The sequence below is a fragment of the Protopterus annectens genome, chromosome 3.part0 (genome assembly GCF_019279795.1).
Source record: "Protopterus annectens isolate FY-2018-M chromosome 3.part0, PAN1.0, whole genome shotgun sequence".
In the NCBI taxonomy this organism is placed as follows: domain Eukaryota; kingdom Metazoa; phylum Chordata; order Ceratodontiformes; family Protopteridae; genus Protopterus; species Protopterus annectens.
In genome coordinates this window covers 65,932,650-65,951,082 of record NC_056731.1, presented here as the reverse complement: position 1 = coordinate 65,951,082, position 18,433 = coordinate 65,932,650, and the positions used below count along the sequence as shown (strand labels likewise).

Here is an 18,433-nt window from a genome sequence, read left to right as displayed (position 1 = left end):
CTATGGCTAGTTATCTGAGGTGGAACATAACAGAAAGGAAGGCTTCATAATAACTCAGATTACAAGAAACAAAATTCAGAAACATGACAAGGAAATAAAGAATAATGAAAAGTGGATAAAATCTATAAATACAAACTAATAACAGCTACTACCTCCCACCTCTGCAATCTAACTATATGAACCACAAGGTTGCACTATCTCACAGGTGTGGGAGAATTCAGCTTTGTGTAAGGTACTTAACATAACAGTAGATCTTTGAGGAAAAAGTTCACCGTAACTGTTACATTTGTGTTTACCTATCGTATACTCTTTCATCCCAGCCTTAACTTCCACATCACTATGAAATCCAATGATAATCTTGTGAGAGTAACATTAAACCTTGGATACTTGAGACATGCATATACAACCAGGTGCTGCCAAAAGCCTTCAGTTGTTTGAACCCATTCTGGCCTTGGCCCTGATTATAGTAATCTCTTAGTCTTAGAAGATAAAAGTGATCATTATTTTTTTTTTTTGAAAATCTTTTTATTTTATTATCTTATAGACAAACAATACAAACCACAGAAGAACACTGTACAAACATCAACAAAAACTATATACAACTATACATTGCCCATATCATTCACAATATATACGACAGATAAAAGTGATCATTATTGAGGCTATCATAACCAAGTTGCTATATGTTTGAGAAATGGATGAAAAAAAATTCACCTCAGTAGCAGAATTTGCCATCCATTTTGAGAATATGGAGCTACTTAGTTATAATCAGAGACTCAATCATAATTCATAGGCTATGTAGTACCATTTAGTGCTGTCCCACAATTCTTTGCAGTACATGGAGTTTTAGCTGCTCTAGTGTACTACCTAGATAGGTTGAAAAAGGAATAAGTGCATATATAAACTGTAGAGGACGTGTTATACAGGTTTAGTATTTCACACACACTGCCTCACAAGACTGCAAAAGTGAAGTGTATGTTTGACCCTTTGAAAGCTGAAGTACACTTTGCATTCACAGATGTGCTGTCACACACATGAGCATGCACACACAGTTGTTAAATGTGTTTCAACTTTGTGACAAACTTCTTTAGCTGTTTATGTTCAAGCAATAAACATCATTTTAAGCACATTTCTTCAGAAATGTGCTACATTATTACAATGCAGAAAATTAACTGTAGTAAACTGACATTAGTAAAAAAAATATGAGTAGCAATAGTAAAGGGAATGGAGGAAGGGTAGCTTTACAGTGCCTCCTCCTCAACGATCCGCTGTTTATGCTAAGTACCATACATTTATGCTGTTTTATTGGGGGAGGGTCAGTGTAGCAGTAAATTATAACATGTAGGAAGATTGCCAAGCAGTGTTATGATACCCATAGTTGAATGAAGCATTAATGATGCGCTGTAGGACAACCATTCCAAAAATCTATCCTCTCATTGGAATGTGCATCCAACTTACAATACTTTTTGAAGTTGTGGACAGTAGTTCATGTTGCAGGTTCTTAAATCTCTTGAGCAGAAACATTTCTAAGACATCCTGAAGATATAGCTGCTGCCCTTGTGACATGTCATTTTATTTTGACTTGCCCATATTATACTTGTCATATGACAAGGCGATACTTTGAAACAACCAGTTAGAAAGTGTGTGCTCGGTGACTGGTAGGCCTTCTTTAAGATTATCGTTTTTATGATGATTTCATTAATCCTTCTGATATTAATGTTTCAGCTGTGTAGCTAACATCCAGCAGAGGCAAATGAGGTACACCATCATGCTACAAGATTGTACAGAGTGACTGAGAGAAACTGCTGACTTAATATTTTTGGCACAAACTTTGCTTCATCTTCACTGATCTGTTCATTATGGAATAACAAGTAAGGTGATTTACACTCAATAATTTGCAACTCTGATATCCTCCTAGCAGATGTAACATCTGCTGGAAAAAGTATTCTTCAAGAATGGTGTTTAACCCAACGTTTCTGCTGGTTCAATGGAAGGAAAAGTTATAATTCTTCATCTTTTTCCCCAAGTGTCTAAAGACAAAAGAAATAGAAAATGAATGTAGAAATATAGCCCAATGACAATATAACTGTCAGCTCATGTTAACATTAATTCTTTAAAAGAATGAGAAGGCAACGCTTGTAAATATTATTATCATAATTATATAAAACATACAGATGTCCTTCATGGATGCATCTGCAGTCATAACAAATGGGTTGTCCTGTCGTCAGGCAGCCCTTCGGTCGGCCGGATTCCAAAGTCCGGGTCCGGCTTCGGCTGATGTCGCACTTCACCCGACGTCATCTCTGCTGGTCTTCGGGTATAAAGGCATCAGCCGACGCCATTTTCCTCAGTCTTTCTTGCCGTGGCGCCCAAGCAGAAGCTGTTCGCAAGTGCCGGTCGGTCAGATCCAGAGATTACTACTACCGAATACTACTTCAAGACTTCTAAAAGCTAAGTACCCCGTTGGGGACTCTTTCTTGCCTCAGCCGATGTCAGAAAAAGTCAATAACTGTTTAACTTGTGGGAAACAAATACCTCATAAAGATTTCCACTCTTACTGTTTGCCTTGCTTAGGCCCAGACCACGACGTAGCAGCCTGTTCGGCCTGTGCTTCCTTCAACCGACGAACGCTTAGGTGTCGGTCGGAGTTTGCTGAACAGTTTTTCGGCTCAGATTTTGCGTACATTATGCCGTCGGATCCTCCGACTACCCAAATTGTTAAAAAACACAAAGAAAAGGAACGACACTCGCGGTCCGCGGTTTCGGCCGAAACCACGGTTAAGCAAGCCGCGAGTGTCTCGGTTTCGGCCGAAACCGAGAAAACTGGTCAATCTTCAGCCGAATCCATGACTACTACCGAGGCTCCTGCTACCTTATCTGAATCAGCCTCAGAAACTTTGCCTGCAACTGCGGCTCCTACTGATCTTTCAGACACCATCCCTTTGAATATCTCTACCCCAGCACGTAGTGCTGCTAGGCCTCCTGCAGCCATGTCTATTAAGGCCTTTGCCAGGGCTAAAGCAGCCAAATCAGCTAAATCAGGGCCTGTTAAACCACCCTCACTCAGGCCCACTTCTAGTTCACAAATGCTTACTCTGGCAGAAGATTTAATATCCTTAATTAGGGGATCCCAATCTCACCCAGACAGGGCCTCTCAGCCCCCAGAAAAGAGACCTAGAGCAGAGCCCCCCGAGCCTGTGTCCTCTGATGATTCTGCGGATGACTCAGACATTACAGACCAGCCAGAGGCTCCTTTTTCCAATTATGAAGATTCAGATGCTGAAGAATCCATCCCAGCTGCCTCTCCACCAGAGGAATTCTCCTTTGGGGAAACTCTACATGCCATGAGAGAACAATTCCAATGGCAGGGACAAGATTTCTCAGATTCAAGAAAAAGGCTTAGGACTTTTCTGCACTTACCACAACATAGGCCCTTAGCTATACCTCCTGTCCTATCTGTTGTGGACGATGCATTTAATGATGTCTGCACTGCACCTGATTCTTTACCTCGAGCCCCTGCCAAACCAGATAGATTTTACAGGGTGCCAGACACTCATCACCACCTATACAAGGCCCCGCTTGCAGACCCCGAAACTATATCCCAGGGGCCTAAGGCAGTTGCCTCGACCACAGCAAAAAACCCTATTCCCTCTGAAAGGGAATCCAGGTCCTTAGAGAGATGGGGGAAAAAAGTCTACACCTCTGCTACTCTCTCAGCTAGAGCTTTAAACTGTCAGTTTCACATGATTCAATACCAAGAGTTTATGCTTGATCAGTTAATTAAAAAACTGTCCTCTGATGAATCTTAGATAAGAAATATGTATTAGAAATGGTGAATAACATCCAACAGGTTAGTAACCATTCTTTAAAATGTGGCTATGATGCACTGGAGGCTTCATTTAGATCAGCCATGACTGGCACTGTGATAAGAAGGCATGCATGGTTGAAAGAACAGGTCTTACCGGATCATGTTAAAGCTAAGCTATTGGATGCTCCTATGGATAAGGCCAGTCTATTTGGGGAACCTGCCCAGCAGGTAATGAAGAAAATGGAAGAGAAGGCAAAATCTGTACAAACAGTTAAAGATTTCCTACAGGTTCAGCCCCAAGGTTTAGCAGGAACTGGCCTGCCAAAAATTGGTCCTTTCCTGACTCCACAAGATCACAAAGGGGCAGGAACAGACGCTCTAGGGGCAGAAATCAATCCAGAGGAGGTGCCTACAGAGGACGACAGTGGCAAGGCAATAACCGAGGCACAGACACAACCACTGCCACTGCAACAGGACAATCACAGTGACTTGGCTCTGACTCCGCCTACCAGGAAGCAAATAGCAGCACCATTAGGCGGAAAGTTAGCCTTATTCTCAAAAAATTGGCACTATATTACAAAAGACAAGTGGATTTTGCAAACCATAGACCAAGGCTACCGGTTCCACTTTCACACTTTACCAGCAAAAAGAGGAATGCCAAACCTGCCCCCAAATCAAAAAATAGAAGCCCTGCACCAGATAGCGGAATTAATAAAGATGAGAGCTGTGGAAAGGGTGCCAATAACAGAACAGGGCAAAGGATTCTACTCCAGACTCTTCCTAGTACCAAGAAAAGAGAAAAACTGGAGACCTATTCTCGACCTGTCCATCTTAAACACATACATCATTGTCCCAAAATTCAAAATGCTGACCCTACAGCAACTTCTTCCCATGCTGGGCAAGGAGTGTTGGCTGGTAACTCTAGATCTCAAGGAGGCATACCTGCACGTCCCCATTCGACCAAATTGCAGAAGATACCTCAGATTTCTTGCAGGATCAGAGCATTATCAATTCTCAGCATTGCCCTTTGGCTTATCTACTGCGCCCAGAGTATTCACAAAATGCCTGGCATCAGTAATCGCTCACTGCAGAGTACAGGGAATCCAAATTTATCCATACCTGGACGACTGCCTGTTACAAGCGGACAACAAAAGCAAGCTGACAACAGATTTACAAAGGGTCATTTACTTGCTACAAGCCCTGGGATACACAGTCAATTTACAAAAGTCAAGGCTGATACCATCCCAGACAAGAACTTTCTTGGGCGCGGAATTGGACACGGTAAAACAGATGGCATTCCTAACTGCAGAAAAACAAAAGAACTCCCTCTTTACTTCTTGGCATTAACAAAGCAGAACAAACTAACAGCAAGAAAAGTTCTGCAGGCCTTGGGCTTCATGGCATCATGCATAATCTTGGTCCCACATGCCAGACTGCATATGAGAAAGTTACAGTGGTACCTAAAGAATTTATGGTCTCAACACAGACACAGCTTAGAAACAGAAATACCACTAATCCCATGCTTAAAACAGGAGTTCCTATGGTGGGCTCGGGCATGCCAGTCAAACCCAGGCTTACCCTTCCACAACCTTCCAGCAAACCAAACCATCACAACGGATGCCTCAGACTTAGGATGGGGGGCACACATGTTGGACAAATGCGTACAAGGACTGTGGACTCAGGACCAACTGCACCTGCACATAAACCAAAAAGAAATGCTGGCAGTAAAACTGGCAATCCTAAAATTCAGACCATTCCTCCAAGAAGGCCATTTGATGATAAGGACAGACAACACCACAGTCATGTGGTACATCAACAAACAGGGAGGCACTCATTCTTACCCCCTATGCAGAATGACTTTGGACCTTTGGAATCTGGCTCTCAGCTACAACATCCAGTTACAGGCAATATTTGTACCGGGAAAAGAGAACACCCTAGCAGACATTTTAAGCAGAACCACCTCGGATGCTCACGAATGGATGCTACACCCGGACATCTTCAAGGCCATCACAAAGAAATGGGGAATGCCACAAATAGATCTATTCGCTTCCCCACAAAATCACCAGCTCAAGAAATTCTGCACAAGGACATTTCACCCACTTGCATGGCAGGTGGACTCTCTATCCTTCAGCTGGAAAGGCCTGACAGCATATGCATTTCCACCTCTTCCCTTGATGCACAAGGTACTACTGAAAATCAAAGAGGAATGTCCAAGGATAATTCTGATAGCTCCAAACTGGCCAAGACAACACTGGTACCCATTGCTGAGGAGCATGTCTCGGGAGAAAATGTGGTCAATACCCCTGATGCCTCTGATGTTAACTCAGAACAACTACAACATCATACATCCAAACCTAAAAACCTTGCAACTAACTGCCTGGAACATCACATAGCAGTAACTAATCCAGACCTTTCACAAAGGGTTAAAGACATTATCCTTGAAGCCCGCAGACCTTCAACAAGAAGGAACTATGCAGGAAAATGGAAAAGGTTCATCATTTGGAGTACTGAAAGAGGAAAAGATGTGTCGAACATAGATATTGCTAACATTCTGGAGTACTTGGCAGAGCTTCCACATACAGGCCTGTCCTATTCCTCCATCAAGATACATGCATCAGCTATTTCAGCAGAATACAGCTTTGATCCTCCTGTCTTTTCACACCCTCTACTCAGGCAGTTCCTCAGAGGGATCAAGAATGTGAAACCTCCAAGGAAACCACCATTACCAGCATGGGACTTGAATTTTGTACTAGAAAAGTTGACACTCCCTCCGTTTGAACCAGCAGCAACAGCAGATCTACAACACCTATCATGGAAAACTGCTTTCCTACTGGCTATTACTTCAGCAAGGAGGGTTTTGGAATAACAGGCCTTAATGGCAGTGCAACCCTTCCTAATTTTCCATCAAGATAGGGTGTCCATGAGAACTAATCCTACATTTATGCCTAAGGTGGTATCCAGAGTGTCTTTAAACCAGGCAATCCACCTACCTACATTCTTTCCCAATCCACAAAACAGAGGTGAAAGAATAATGCATACCTTGGATGTACATAGACAGTTACGCTACTACCTGGACAGAACCAAAGGTAACAGAAAAACTGACCAGCTCTTTGTAGCCTATGCAACAGGAAGGGAAGGAAAAGCAATTTCCAAACAGACAATCTCCAAATGGATAGGAAATTGCATAAGATTCTGTTACTCCTACCATGGAAAACCAATTCCACAGAACATAAGACCTCATTCTACAAGGGCTACAGCCACTACCACAGCTTTCTTAAGAGGAGTGGCAACCAAGGACATTATTGAGGCGGCTACTTGGACCTCCGTGCATACATTTGCCAAGCATTATAATTTACCTCTATATTCTAGATCCCGAGCAGGGTTTGCCACTGCTGTTCTGCAAGGGATCCTGACTACACCATAATTATTATTCCTCCTCCCTAGTTTGGCTATGGTATTCTACCCATTTGTTATGACTGCAGATGCATCCATGAAGGACATAGTACAGTTTTGTACCTACCATAAATGTAGATGTCCGAACTGGATAGCATCTGCAGTCAGGATTACCCTCCCTCCTTCCCCTCTGCGGTATTCCTAGGGTATTTACCCTCCTAATAGCTAGCTGGGGGGGGGGAGTCTCTTATGGTGTATTTGTTTGTATATATGTACATACATGTTTATTTTTGTGTTTGCCTTCTACTATTTTGGAAACATTGGCATTTATCCAAAATTTAGCTTTCCAAGAGGGCAATTGGCATCTGGGGCAAGAAACACTGAGGAAAATGGCGTCGGCTGATGCCTTTATACCCGAAGACCAGCAGAGATGACGTCGGGTGAAGTGCGACATCAGCCGAAGCCGGACCCGGACTTTGGAATCCGGCCGACCGAAGGGCTGCCTGACGACAGGACAACCCATTTGTTATGACTGCAGATGCTATCCAGTTCGGACATCTACATTTATGGTAGGTACAAAACTGTACTTTTTTCATTTAATTTGAACACTGTCAATACTCCAGTTCATTTTGAAGTATACCAAGCAGCTTTGCATTAATATCACTTCTGCTTTTAGATTTCCTTTACTGAAATATTGAATATATTTGTTTTTATAGTGGTATTTCTAATTGTAATCAGACTATTACAAAATAACATAAAACAAGAGGAAAGTTGAAAAATCTAAGAAAGGAAGTGCTTGGGGAAATCTTGGAAGTATGCTCTCATTAATGCTTACAATATTTAATTTAAAGAAAAACTCTTCTATTAAATATGTGTAACATAGGAAACATAGGGAAATTCAAGGCAACTGAGTCTTATGACCATTACACCTTCCCGATACCCACCCTTAGATTGTACCTCCCTTCTCAAGGAGGGCTAAACCAATCAAGCCCATTCAAGCAACCAGGTCCTGTTTGAAGGACAATAGTGTATCACACTGCTTGATCTGCAGGGGAAGTCTGTTCCAGAGGTGGGAGATTTACTGAATAATGAACCTGTCTGGTCATCATGTTTTATTAATCTACTGATGGAGGTTTAGATACTTGATTATAGTATTTGAGGGACTGTTTGAGATCTAGGGACCACTGGGTCCCTAATGGCATGGAAGGTGAGGCATAGATCTCTGAACAGTGTGTAAGACACTGAAAAAAGGCACAGTCTAGTATTTCAATAATTTTAGATAGGATCCTCAGGGGTCTTTAAAATTGTTTAGTATGTTTAGTGAGGAACACCCCAAAGGGAGTGTTGTATTCACTTATTGGTCTAATCAGTGCTGAAAATGAGAGGGCAATTACCACTTTATATCTGAATGATATTCCTTTGGTAGTGCATTAAGTAGAAGGCTCCTTTACTTTCCCCGGTTTCCTTTTGTATTACCAGGGTATGGATGTATATACCCTTGTGTATGTAATTTACTGTTGGTTTGGTTTCCTGTTATTATTCTTTCAGGGCTCTTGCCCACTTTTTTTTTAGGCAAAAATGCTCTGAAGAAATTTGTACACCACTCAAGTTGCTGGGAGTTGGGGCCCATGGAGGACGCCATAAAGCTTTGGAAGCTCACGGTTAGGACCCAAGTAGCTTAGGCTACTGCAAAAGTGAGTTATTAGAATGTCTACTGTTATGGTAAGTTTACTTACCCAACTGTACTTTCTTCTCCTTTGTTTTATGGAGAGAGGTGGCAGCAGGTGCTAAGCAAACCATTTTTAAGTAAATTGCTGATACAGCGTTTGACACCATTTCAGCTCACTACCCACTGTAAAATGCTGCTTTCAAAGGCCACTCCACAAGGGGGTCTGGCACCTTCCACTGCTTGCAAAGAAACCTGTTTGCTAACATTTATGTTGCAGCCTTTTGATCATCATTTTCCACCTTCTCCAGTTATTATTGGTTGGACTGTGACTCAGAAAAATGCCATTTGGCACTTTCTGGTTATAGCTTTGGTTCTGAGCTTTTGCCTAGTCATCTATCTTTAGCACCAGCTGATTCTTTGCTTGAGATTCTTTCCAATTGTATACCCACTGAGGATAATTACTGCTATTAGATACAACAGCTGTGTACTATGAAAACAACCTTCTCACTGGGTATTTGTCACCTTCTGTTGTCCTGAGTTTGAACAACTTTTTCATCCATTGGCTATTTTTTTGGAGTTCCCTACAAGTTAGGCAGTCATATGGATTAAACATATCTACCCTTGTGCAAGTATGTTTTTTTATCTTAACTTTCTGTCATATATATTAGTCCTTAGTGGTTGGATTCAGATTAGTGGATGCAGTGCTTTTATGTATGCTTTTGTACTGTCATGGGATGTCACAACACTTTCCATTCATAAATTCTTACTGAAAAGAGATGGTGGTTTTCACAGTTGCTCTTTAGCCTTAATATATGACTGCATTTCATAAAAAGTCCATTAATAATGTGTTGGGTATGGCCCACTTCAAGCCTATGTAGTCTTTCAAGCCTTTATAGAGTTTCTTCATCTGTCCAGGTCACTTACCAGTAAAGGCAATGCAGACGTTACCCTGCTTAGTACTAAGAAAGATGAATTGCTATGCTTTTTATAGGCCTCATGCCACATATGTAGCTTCTTTGACAGCTGCTGTGGGTATCTGTTTGGGGAAAGGCAGTTGTTTAAGCCTGCTTTCATTCTATTAGGATTTTCAGGTGTCATATTCTTAAATTTCATTTTATGGGTGAAATGTCATTTAGCATGGGTACTAGGAACCCACTGAGGGCCTTCAGCACTGTTTCAAAGCTTTGCCCATAATGAGGAAACTATGTTTCACAATCTTTCTTCTTGTCTAAGCTGGGCTGCATAAGAAACTTTGTCAGTGCTTTTGCATAGGGCATTAAGTATCAGACCTTCCCACCTTACTGGTTTCCACATCCAAGTATCCCAAGCATACATTACTGGTTCACCACCTTTCAGGTTCTTAAGTTTCTGTGTGTCTAACCTTTCTGAATTTCAGGTAGGTCATAATGTCCTGCAGTAAAGTGCCATCACGAAGTGTACCTGTTATGTTAAGTTTGGTAGGGTCACCTTTTAGTCCTTTAGCCCCTTGTTACACCATAGTGAAGAATGGTATGGATTCCAGAAGGCAAATCAGGACCATTTGGAGCCACATGAGGTTACCTGTAATTGCCTAGCAGTTCATGTACTTCTAGTGCAAAGTACTCCATTTGGCATACTTGCAGGGGTGCATGTGTTCACATCATGCTTGGCAATGGTTATAGTAACATGCTGATGCCAGAGTCGCCTCCTTTTTCCTTATCTGTTTGTTTAGCTTGTAGTGGTTGCCATGCAGATTTAGTCCTTAATTTAGTCATTTAGAAAAACATCTCCATTTCACCACTTTATTACTGAATGTAGACTACACTCAGAACTAAGAATTGCTTTTTCTTGAATGCTTTTTCTTTGTAAACTCATTGATAAAATAGATGGCACAGACTTGGAGGGGACGGCTTCACACATTGCAATTCTGAAGGCTTATGACATTTGGCCTTATGACCTTTTATCCCTTCACTGACTCTTAGTGCTTTGCATACCGTTGGTGATTCTTCCTAAACATTAACCCACTGAACAGAACTCTCCATATCAGATGTTTATATATATATATATATATATATATATATATATATATATATATATATATATTTATGTGTGTGTATGTGTGTATATATATATATATATATATATATATATATATATATATATATGTGTGTATATATATATATATATATGTATATTAATTTGTGAGGGATTCCTCCCCCATGGATATTAATTGCTGTCCTGCTATCTGTTTGTCTTGATATACCCACCATCAAGTATCTGTTGTTGGGAGTTTGCAGTTATTTGGGCAAATATATAGTTATACTTATGACAGCGTAGTGGTATAACGGTTGTTGTTGCCTCACAGCAAGAGGTTCTTCGGTTCTATTCTCAGCTGTGGTGCCTTCTGTGTGGAGTCTGCAAGTCCTCCCTGCATTCGTGTGTGTTTCCTCTGGGCACTCCGGTTTCCTCCCACGTTGTAAAGATATACATCTAGAGCATTTCTCCCCGGGCCTCTGCTGAAAATTGGCTTTGTTCCAAGTCAGACTTTCCAGTAAACAAATGTTAATACATAATAAATAAATAAATCCTTATAGACTGTTGTTTTCATTTGTTTTCCTGCTATGTGGTTGAGCTGGCAGATACAGGTAGTGACAATCAGCCATGTATACTAGTTTGATGCTTGAGATAACAGCATGTGCCAGCTGAAGGAACCCCAATCCCCACAGGAACTAAATAGAAATATAGCCATGCTGACAGTAGCAGGAGACAGAATGCCCCCAAGTCATACATCAACCAAGAACAAGTTCAGAGGTCATCTGATGTCATGGATTTACATGTGTGTTTACTGTAAGCACTTCACAGAAGCATCTTGTGACTACTCTCTGCTTTGAAACTAGAGCACAGTGTATTAAATTAATGTTACAGCTGTAATGCTATTTTTTTATTTATAATAATTTCATGTACAAAATTTATGTTTGGCAGTGTTAAAAAAAAGTTTACTGAGCATAATTTTATTGAAATGAAATTACTAGTGTTTGTAATAAACTTTTTTCACCCGTATCAAAACATTATCTAATATTTAGTCATCTTTTCTTTTAGCTGAAAAACAAAGGCATGCATGATTATTGCTTTGACTATAATCCTCCAGATGAGCATCGTGTTGTAGGGAGTAGGGTCATACTGTACCCATGTCATGGTATGGGGCAGAATCAGGTAAGATACTGTTTTGATGTATAATTCCTTCTAGCCTCAAAGAAAGTACTTTGAAGCTTGATTTTTTTTTCTTGTATTTTTCTCTCCATGCCTGCAAACCATCAAAACCCCTTCTATCAATTTTGAACTCATTTGTTTCCCTGTAGTGGGTATCCCCAAGATGAAGGTGAGAGCCAACAGAAAGGCCTGCTATCCTGGCAGTCATCTAACTTGTTTGTACCCCAGTCTGCTTGTACCAGTACAGGCTGCGAGACCATTTTTAATTACTCTAACTTCACCCCTGACTGGCTGACATGGGCATTTGCATCGTCATGATAGTCTACTGTACTCGTACCCTCTCTGTGCATGTGCTTTCTTAGAGACACACACACACACACACACACACACACACACACACACACACACACACACACACACACACACACACATTTGGGCATACAGACACATTAATGAAGGCTACCATTACTGGCTTGTTAGAACAAAGCTCTCACCCCCACTTTTACCATTGCATTGGCTGCAAGCTTCTACTTGCTGGGGATGGATTTACACATTGTGCCCACCTCCAGGATGGGCAAGCCAACACTAGCCACAAATTGCCATCCTCCTCTACTCTGCTTACTCATCACCAGAGCCATTGATCTGAAGTAGTTAACTTCATTTGGTCTGCAACCTGTGGGATACGGATCCAACCTCGGATCCGAGCCGGCAACTTTACAAAGCTTAGATCCGAGCTCCTAGCTCCTCCCCTTACCCATAATCCCCTGCCAACCCTGACTGACCCCAGATCTAGTTTGCCGTGCTTCTGGTCAGCAGCTAGGTTTTGAGCTCCTGGTTCGTAGGGGCTTTGTAGAGTTTGTGAGAAATTTAAAACCTTTTTTCTGTTACTTTTCAGTGTACGAGTGTGTTGTGGTTAGGTTTCCCTTTGGTTAAATCCTTGTAGTTAAATCTTTTTAGTTAAATTTACCCTCCCTCCCCTTTGCTGGTACTTAGTTCTGTGTGTGGTGTGTTTGGGGCCTAACGAGTGTGTTTTCTTTAGAATGTCTGAGGCCCCAAAACCAATCTTTTCTAAGTGCACCGAGTGTGGCCATAAGCTCTCCCCGGTGGATGGCCACACTCGGTGCGTCCGGTGCCTTGGGGTTGAACACCTTTCCTCTGGATGCACTATCTGTGCGGTGTTCAACCCCAGGGCACTGAAGGAACGGAGGTCTAAGCTGATCCTGGCGGAACTTTCGCCCCCGGATTCGGCTTCGGCCTCCAGTGCTTCTGTGGCCTCCTCCCAGGCCTCGGTGGCGGTCACTCCTGCCTCTTTCCCTCCAGCCGGGACTCAATCTCTCGCTTCGGCGCCGGAGGAGAGGGAGGCCAGGAAAGAAAAACGGAGGGAGAAGCACCACAAGCGGTGGGCCAAGGCCTCTGCTTCGGCCCCCCCCGGCTAAGCAGGCTTCTCCCTCCACGGCTTCCAAGTCTCCTCCTTCTCGGCTCCAGTCTCCATGCTTCTCACCGGGACCCGAGGAGGAGGAGACCCGATCTCCGTCGAGGTCATCGAGGCGATGGCCTCGTTGAGATCAACGCATAGCCTTTCTGAAGCTGATTTGGACCGGGTGATGCAAAGGTTCATCCAGGCCCAAATGCAGATGGGAGTGCTCCTGCCCCCCCCCTCTGGGGGGGAGCTCAACACCCTTCTTTGCCCCGATAGCTCCTTCTCCGACCCACCTCCTGGATTCAGAGCGCTCGGAGCCGGGGGTGGTTCAGCGCCAACAGTATCTGGTACTTTGGCTCCGACTCTTCCTTCGAGTTTACCGGATCCGTCCTTGTCAGATCCGAGCTCTCGGAGCCGTGCTCTGAGCTTCGGATCCGAGGGGTTTAGTGTGCCTTCGGCTCCGTCCAGGTCGGAACACACTGGCCCTTCAGATCTGATGGTCTCGGCGCCGGCTCTGATCCATCCATCGGATCCTAGAGAGAGTGGCTCTCCCTCGGCCTTCGATGTGGTGGAGAGGGCTCTGTTGAGTGCATCCAGGCCCCCGCTCCCTGCTACGGTTCCATCCCGCACTCCCTCTCATTTGGGTAGGGCTTCTGTCGCCCGGCCACAGGGACAGCCTGCTTTGACGTCTCAGGTCGTTCCCCTGGAACAAGACGTTGCTGGTGAGTCGTCCTCGGACAGTCCCCCCGAGGATGTTCCTCACAAGCGGAAGTGTAAGAGGAGGCACGTGGACTCCCCCGAGTCCTTGACAGAAGACACGGATTTGGATGAGGGGGAAGGCTTCCCAAGGTCACCCCCCCGAGGATGTCTCCTTCGGAGACATCATGGAAATGCTTAGGATAAGAGGGGGGTGGTCTGCCCCCAAGGCTTCCTCGGACGAATCCGTGTTCCTGGAGGCGTTCGAAGCAGGCCCATCTACTTCTTGGGTGTCCCCTCCGGCCGACCCCTTAGTGGACCTTATCACCACTAGGGCGTGGAAGGAGCCGGACACTGTGGAGCCAGTCCCCAAACCTCCTGACAAGATCCTGAGCCCCCCGGCAGAGAAATCCCATTGGAGCAAGGGACCCCCCGTAGATGCCATGATGGTGGCGGCAGCCACCAAGAGGGAGTTAGCCCAAGGGAGTCCCTCGGTCCATCCCCCGAGCAAGGAGTCTCACTTGATGGACCGTATCGGGAAGCGGGTCTTTAGTTCAGCGACCTTCTCTGTAAGGTCCCTGAACTACATGGCACATGTGATTCGACTTCAGCGAGACCTTATCAAAGAGTACGCTGCATCGACCCCAGAGTCCATGTCGGGAGAGGACAAACAGTTGTACTCCACTCACATGGCCACTCTTAGGTCTATATCCAACACCTCTATGCAGCTTTTATCCCATGCTACAGAGGGAGCCGCTAGAGCCAGAGGAGCAGGCCTAGTTATGAGGTGCCAGGCCTGGCTCTGATATTGTGATTTCGCGGAACCCTTCAAGGCATCCTTTGCGAATTCCCCCTTCGATGGTTCTGCCCTATTTGGCAAGACAGTTCGCGAGACTTTGGTCCAGAGCGAAAATGACGGGAAGACGTTGTCTGCCGTCGGAGTCCGCTTCTCTGCTCCCCAGAGGTCCTTCTCCAAGAACCAAAAGGGACAGAAGAAGATGTGGTTCCGAAAGTCGCAACAATCCCAGCCCGCTCCGGACTCCCAGTCCTTCAGCGGCAGAGGAGGACAGGGTGGACACTGCCCTGGAGGCAGAGGGGGCCTGAGAAACTTTGGGTCCAGAGAAGCCTTCTCTGATTGGCCCACACAGCAACCCTGAGGGGTTGCCCAACTGCTCCACTCTGGTGGCAGTTGGGGGGCACTTCTCGAGGCACCTGGCAGCTTGGGAGTCCATTACAACAGACCGCTGGGTGCTTCGTATCATATCCAGAGGATACAGAATTCCCTTTTCCTTCATTCCCGATACCCCAGGACACCTCCCCGATGTTCCACCCAATCAGATGGAGGCAGCAGCTGCGGAAATTCGGCTGCTTTTAGAAAAAGGAGCCATCCAGCAAGTCCCCCCAGGCCAGTCCGGATCGGGTTACTACTCCAGGTTCTTTTTGGTGCCAAAAAAGACGGGGGACCTAAGGCCCGTCCTCTATCTTTCCCTACTAAATCTGTCAGTAACCAAAGAAAAGTTCCGGATGGTCACTCTTCAATCTATTCTCCCCCTCTTGCGGGAGAACGACTGGATGTGCTCCATAGACCTCAAGGACACGTACTACCATATATTGATGGATGAACGGTCCAAGAGGTTTCTCCACTTCCGTCTTGGAGCCGGTCATTACCAATTCAGGGTCCTCCCCTTTGGTCTCACCTTAGCCCCTAGGGTGTTCACCAAGGTATTAGCAGTGATAGCGGCCCACCTGAGACTCCAGGGAATGCAGGTCTTCCCGTACCTGGACGACTGGCTCCTCACCGCCCCGACAAGGCATCTACTATGCTTAGCCAGGGACTACTTTCTCAACCTTGCTCCGCAACTAGGGATCACTATAAACTCAGACAAGTCCTCTCTCACCCCGACTCAGGTGATAGATTTTATCGGGGCCAGACTGGACACCAACAGGCAACTAGTCTTCTTAACCCCCGACCGGTTGCACACTTTGAGGGCACATGTGCGGGCCATCTTTCAATCTTCAAAACCTCCGGCGGGATTGGTTCTGAGGGCCCTGGGGTCCATGGCAGCCGCTATAAACCTTCTTCCCATGGCGTGTCTGAACATGAGGATTTTACAGTGGACTTTCCAAGTCCAATGGTCCCTTCATCAATACCCCTTGAGTCACCCCATTTCTCTCAGCAGGGCCTGCAAGAGGGCTCTCGTTTGGTGGATTCAATCGCCGGACCTCCAGGTGGGATGCCCCTTTGCCACGGCCCCCCCTCTCGCCACGGTGACCATGGATGCCTCTCATCTTGGGTGGGGGGGGGCATTATTCGAGCAGGACAGTCCAAGGCACGTGGAACGATTCGGAGACCTTATTGCACATAAATGTTCTAGAGATGAGGGCAGTGCTCTTGTCATTGCAAGCACTTCAGAGCCTTCTGCCTGTAGGAACAATTGCAATCCAGACAGACGGTATGTCTGTGGTATGGTATATCAACAAACAAGGGGGAACCAGGTCTTACCCACTCTGTCGAGAAGCCATGAGAGTGTGGGAATGGGCGATCTCCACCAACCGCTTTCTCATTGCAACGCACATTCTGGGACAGACCAACATCCTGGCGGACAGACTGAGTCGCACCATCCTTTCACCTTACGAGTGGTCCCTCAATCCTCGAGTAGCGAGTCGAATTTTTGCCATTTGGGGGAAGCCCTGTTGCGATCTTTTCGCATCTCCCTCAAACACGAAATGCAATAATTACTTTGCTCTCATTCCCCCTGCCGGGGAAGCCCCGAGGCATGCCTTGGTGCATGCTTGGCCACCCGGTCTTCTCTATGCCTACCCTCCTCTTCCCCTCATGCTGAAACTTCTTCAGAAAGCCAGTCGGTTGAGGAGCAGGATGATCCTCATTGCCCCATTCTGGCCTTGCCAAGCTTGGTTCCCTTACCTCTGGTCTCATCGAGTGAATCCGCCTGGATTCTAGATCCCCTTCCGGATCTAATCTCCCACCCCCAGGGGCTCCCACTTCCCGACCTGGCCAGCCTCAAGCTTACGGCTTGGCTGCTCCAGTTCCACTTGTAGCTAGGACTCCCGGTATCTCTTCTCCAGTTAAAACTATCCTAGTAGCAGCACACAAGCCCTCTACTAGGCAGGTCTATGGTAGTAAATGGAAGCGTTTCTCTATCTGGGCAGAACGCCATAATTTGGACCCTTTTACAGCCCCCTTGCCTGCAGTGCTAGACTTTATTTCAGGTCTTTTTAATGACGGAGCTAGCTGTTCTACGGTTAAGGTTCAGTTAGCAGCTATCTGTCATTACCACGTAGGTACTGAAATGGGCCCTTTGATTACTACAAAATTGTGCAAAACGTTCCTAAAGGGCACCTTTCTTCTTAGACCTCCAATAAAGGAAGCGGTACCTCCATGGGATTTGACCTTGGTATTACAAGCCCTGACAGCCCCTCCCTTTGAACCGGCATCTTCAGTAGACCTCAAATATTTGTCTTGGAAAACAGCCTTTCTTGTGGCTATTACTTCAGCCAGGAGAGTATCTGAATTGCAAGCTCTTTCTGTGAAACCCCCATACTTAGCCTTTCACAAGGATAGGGTTTACCTCAGGACCAATCCCTCCTTCCTCCCGAAGGTAGTTTCTGAATCTAGTATTAACCAATCTATCAGTTTGCCGGTCTTCTTTCCTTACTACCAGAACAAAGGGGAGTACAGACTACATTCTTTGGACGTGCACAGACAACTTAGATTTTACATTCATAGGACATCTGGTCATAGACAATCCGACCAGTTCATCTCCTTTGCCATATTTAATGTAGGTAAACCGGTCTCGAAGGTTTCTTTATCGAGATGGATTTCACAGTGTATTATTACAGCGTATCAAAATTCCGGCAGGCCCGCACCTCAAGGAGTTCTTGCCCATTCAACTAGGGCTATGGCTACATCTGCCACCTTTAAATCCAGGCTTTCCTTGGATGATATCTGTTCAGCAGCCACCTGGGCCTCATCTCATACCTTCATCAATCATTATAAATTGGACATTACCTCCAGAGGGAGAACTTTTGGCTCTGCAGTGCTCCGGAATATCCTTCCATGAAGGCCGCCCAAGGTTTAGGTAGCTAGCTGGGGACTCTGTCCCACAGGTTGCAGACCAAATGAAGTTAACTACTTCAGATTAAGAAGTTATGTACTCACCATAACATTCCATCTGAGTAGGTAAACTTCATTTGTCTGCAACCGTTCCCCGCCTCCGTCCCCCTGACCTTCAGATGT

At 45.1% G+C, this 18,433-nt stretch overlaps 1 protein-coding gene across 1 annotated transcript in view; it reads left to right on the top strand.

Moving 5' to 3' along the window:
- Positions 1-18,433, top strand: part of GALNT12 (polypeptide N-acetylgalactosaminyltransferase 12) — a 465,398-nt gene that overhangs the window by 349,045 nt on the left and 97,920 nt on the right. Inside the window, exon 8 of the mRNA XM_044065498.1 lies at positions 11,949-12,062. Coding sequence (XP_043921433.1) covers positions 11,949-12,062 — 114 coding nt within the window. The remainder of the gene's footprint in view (positions 1-11,948; positions 12,063-18,433) is intronic.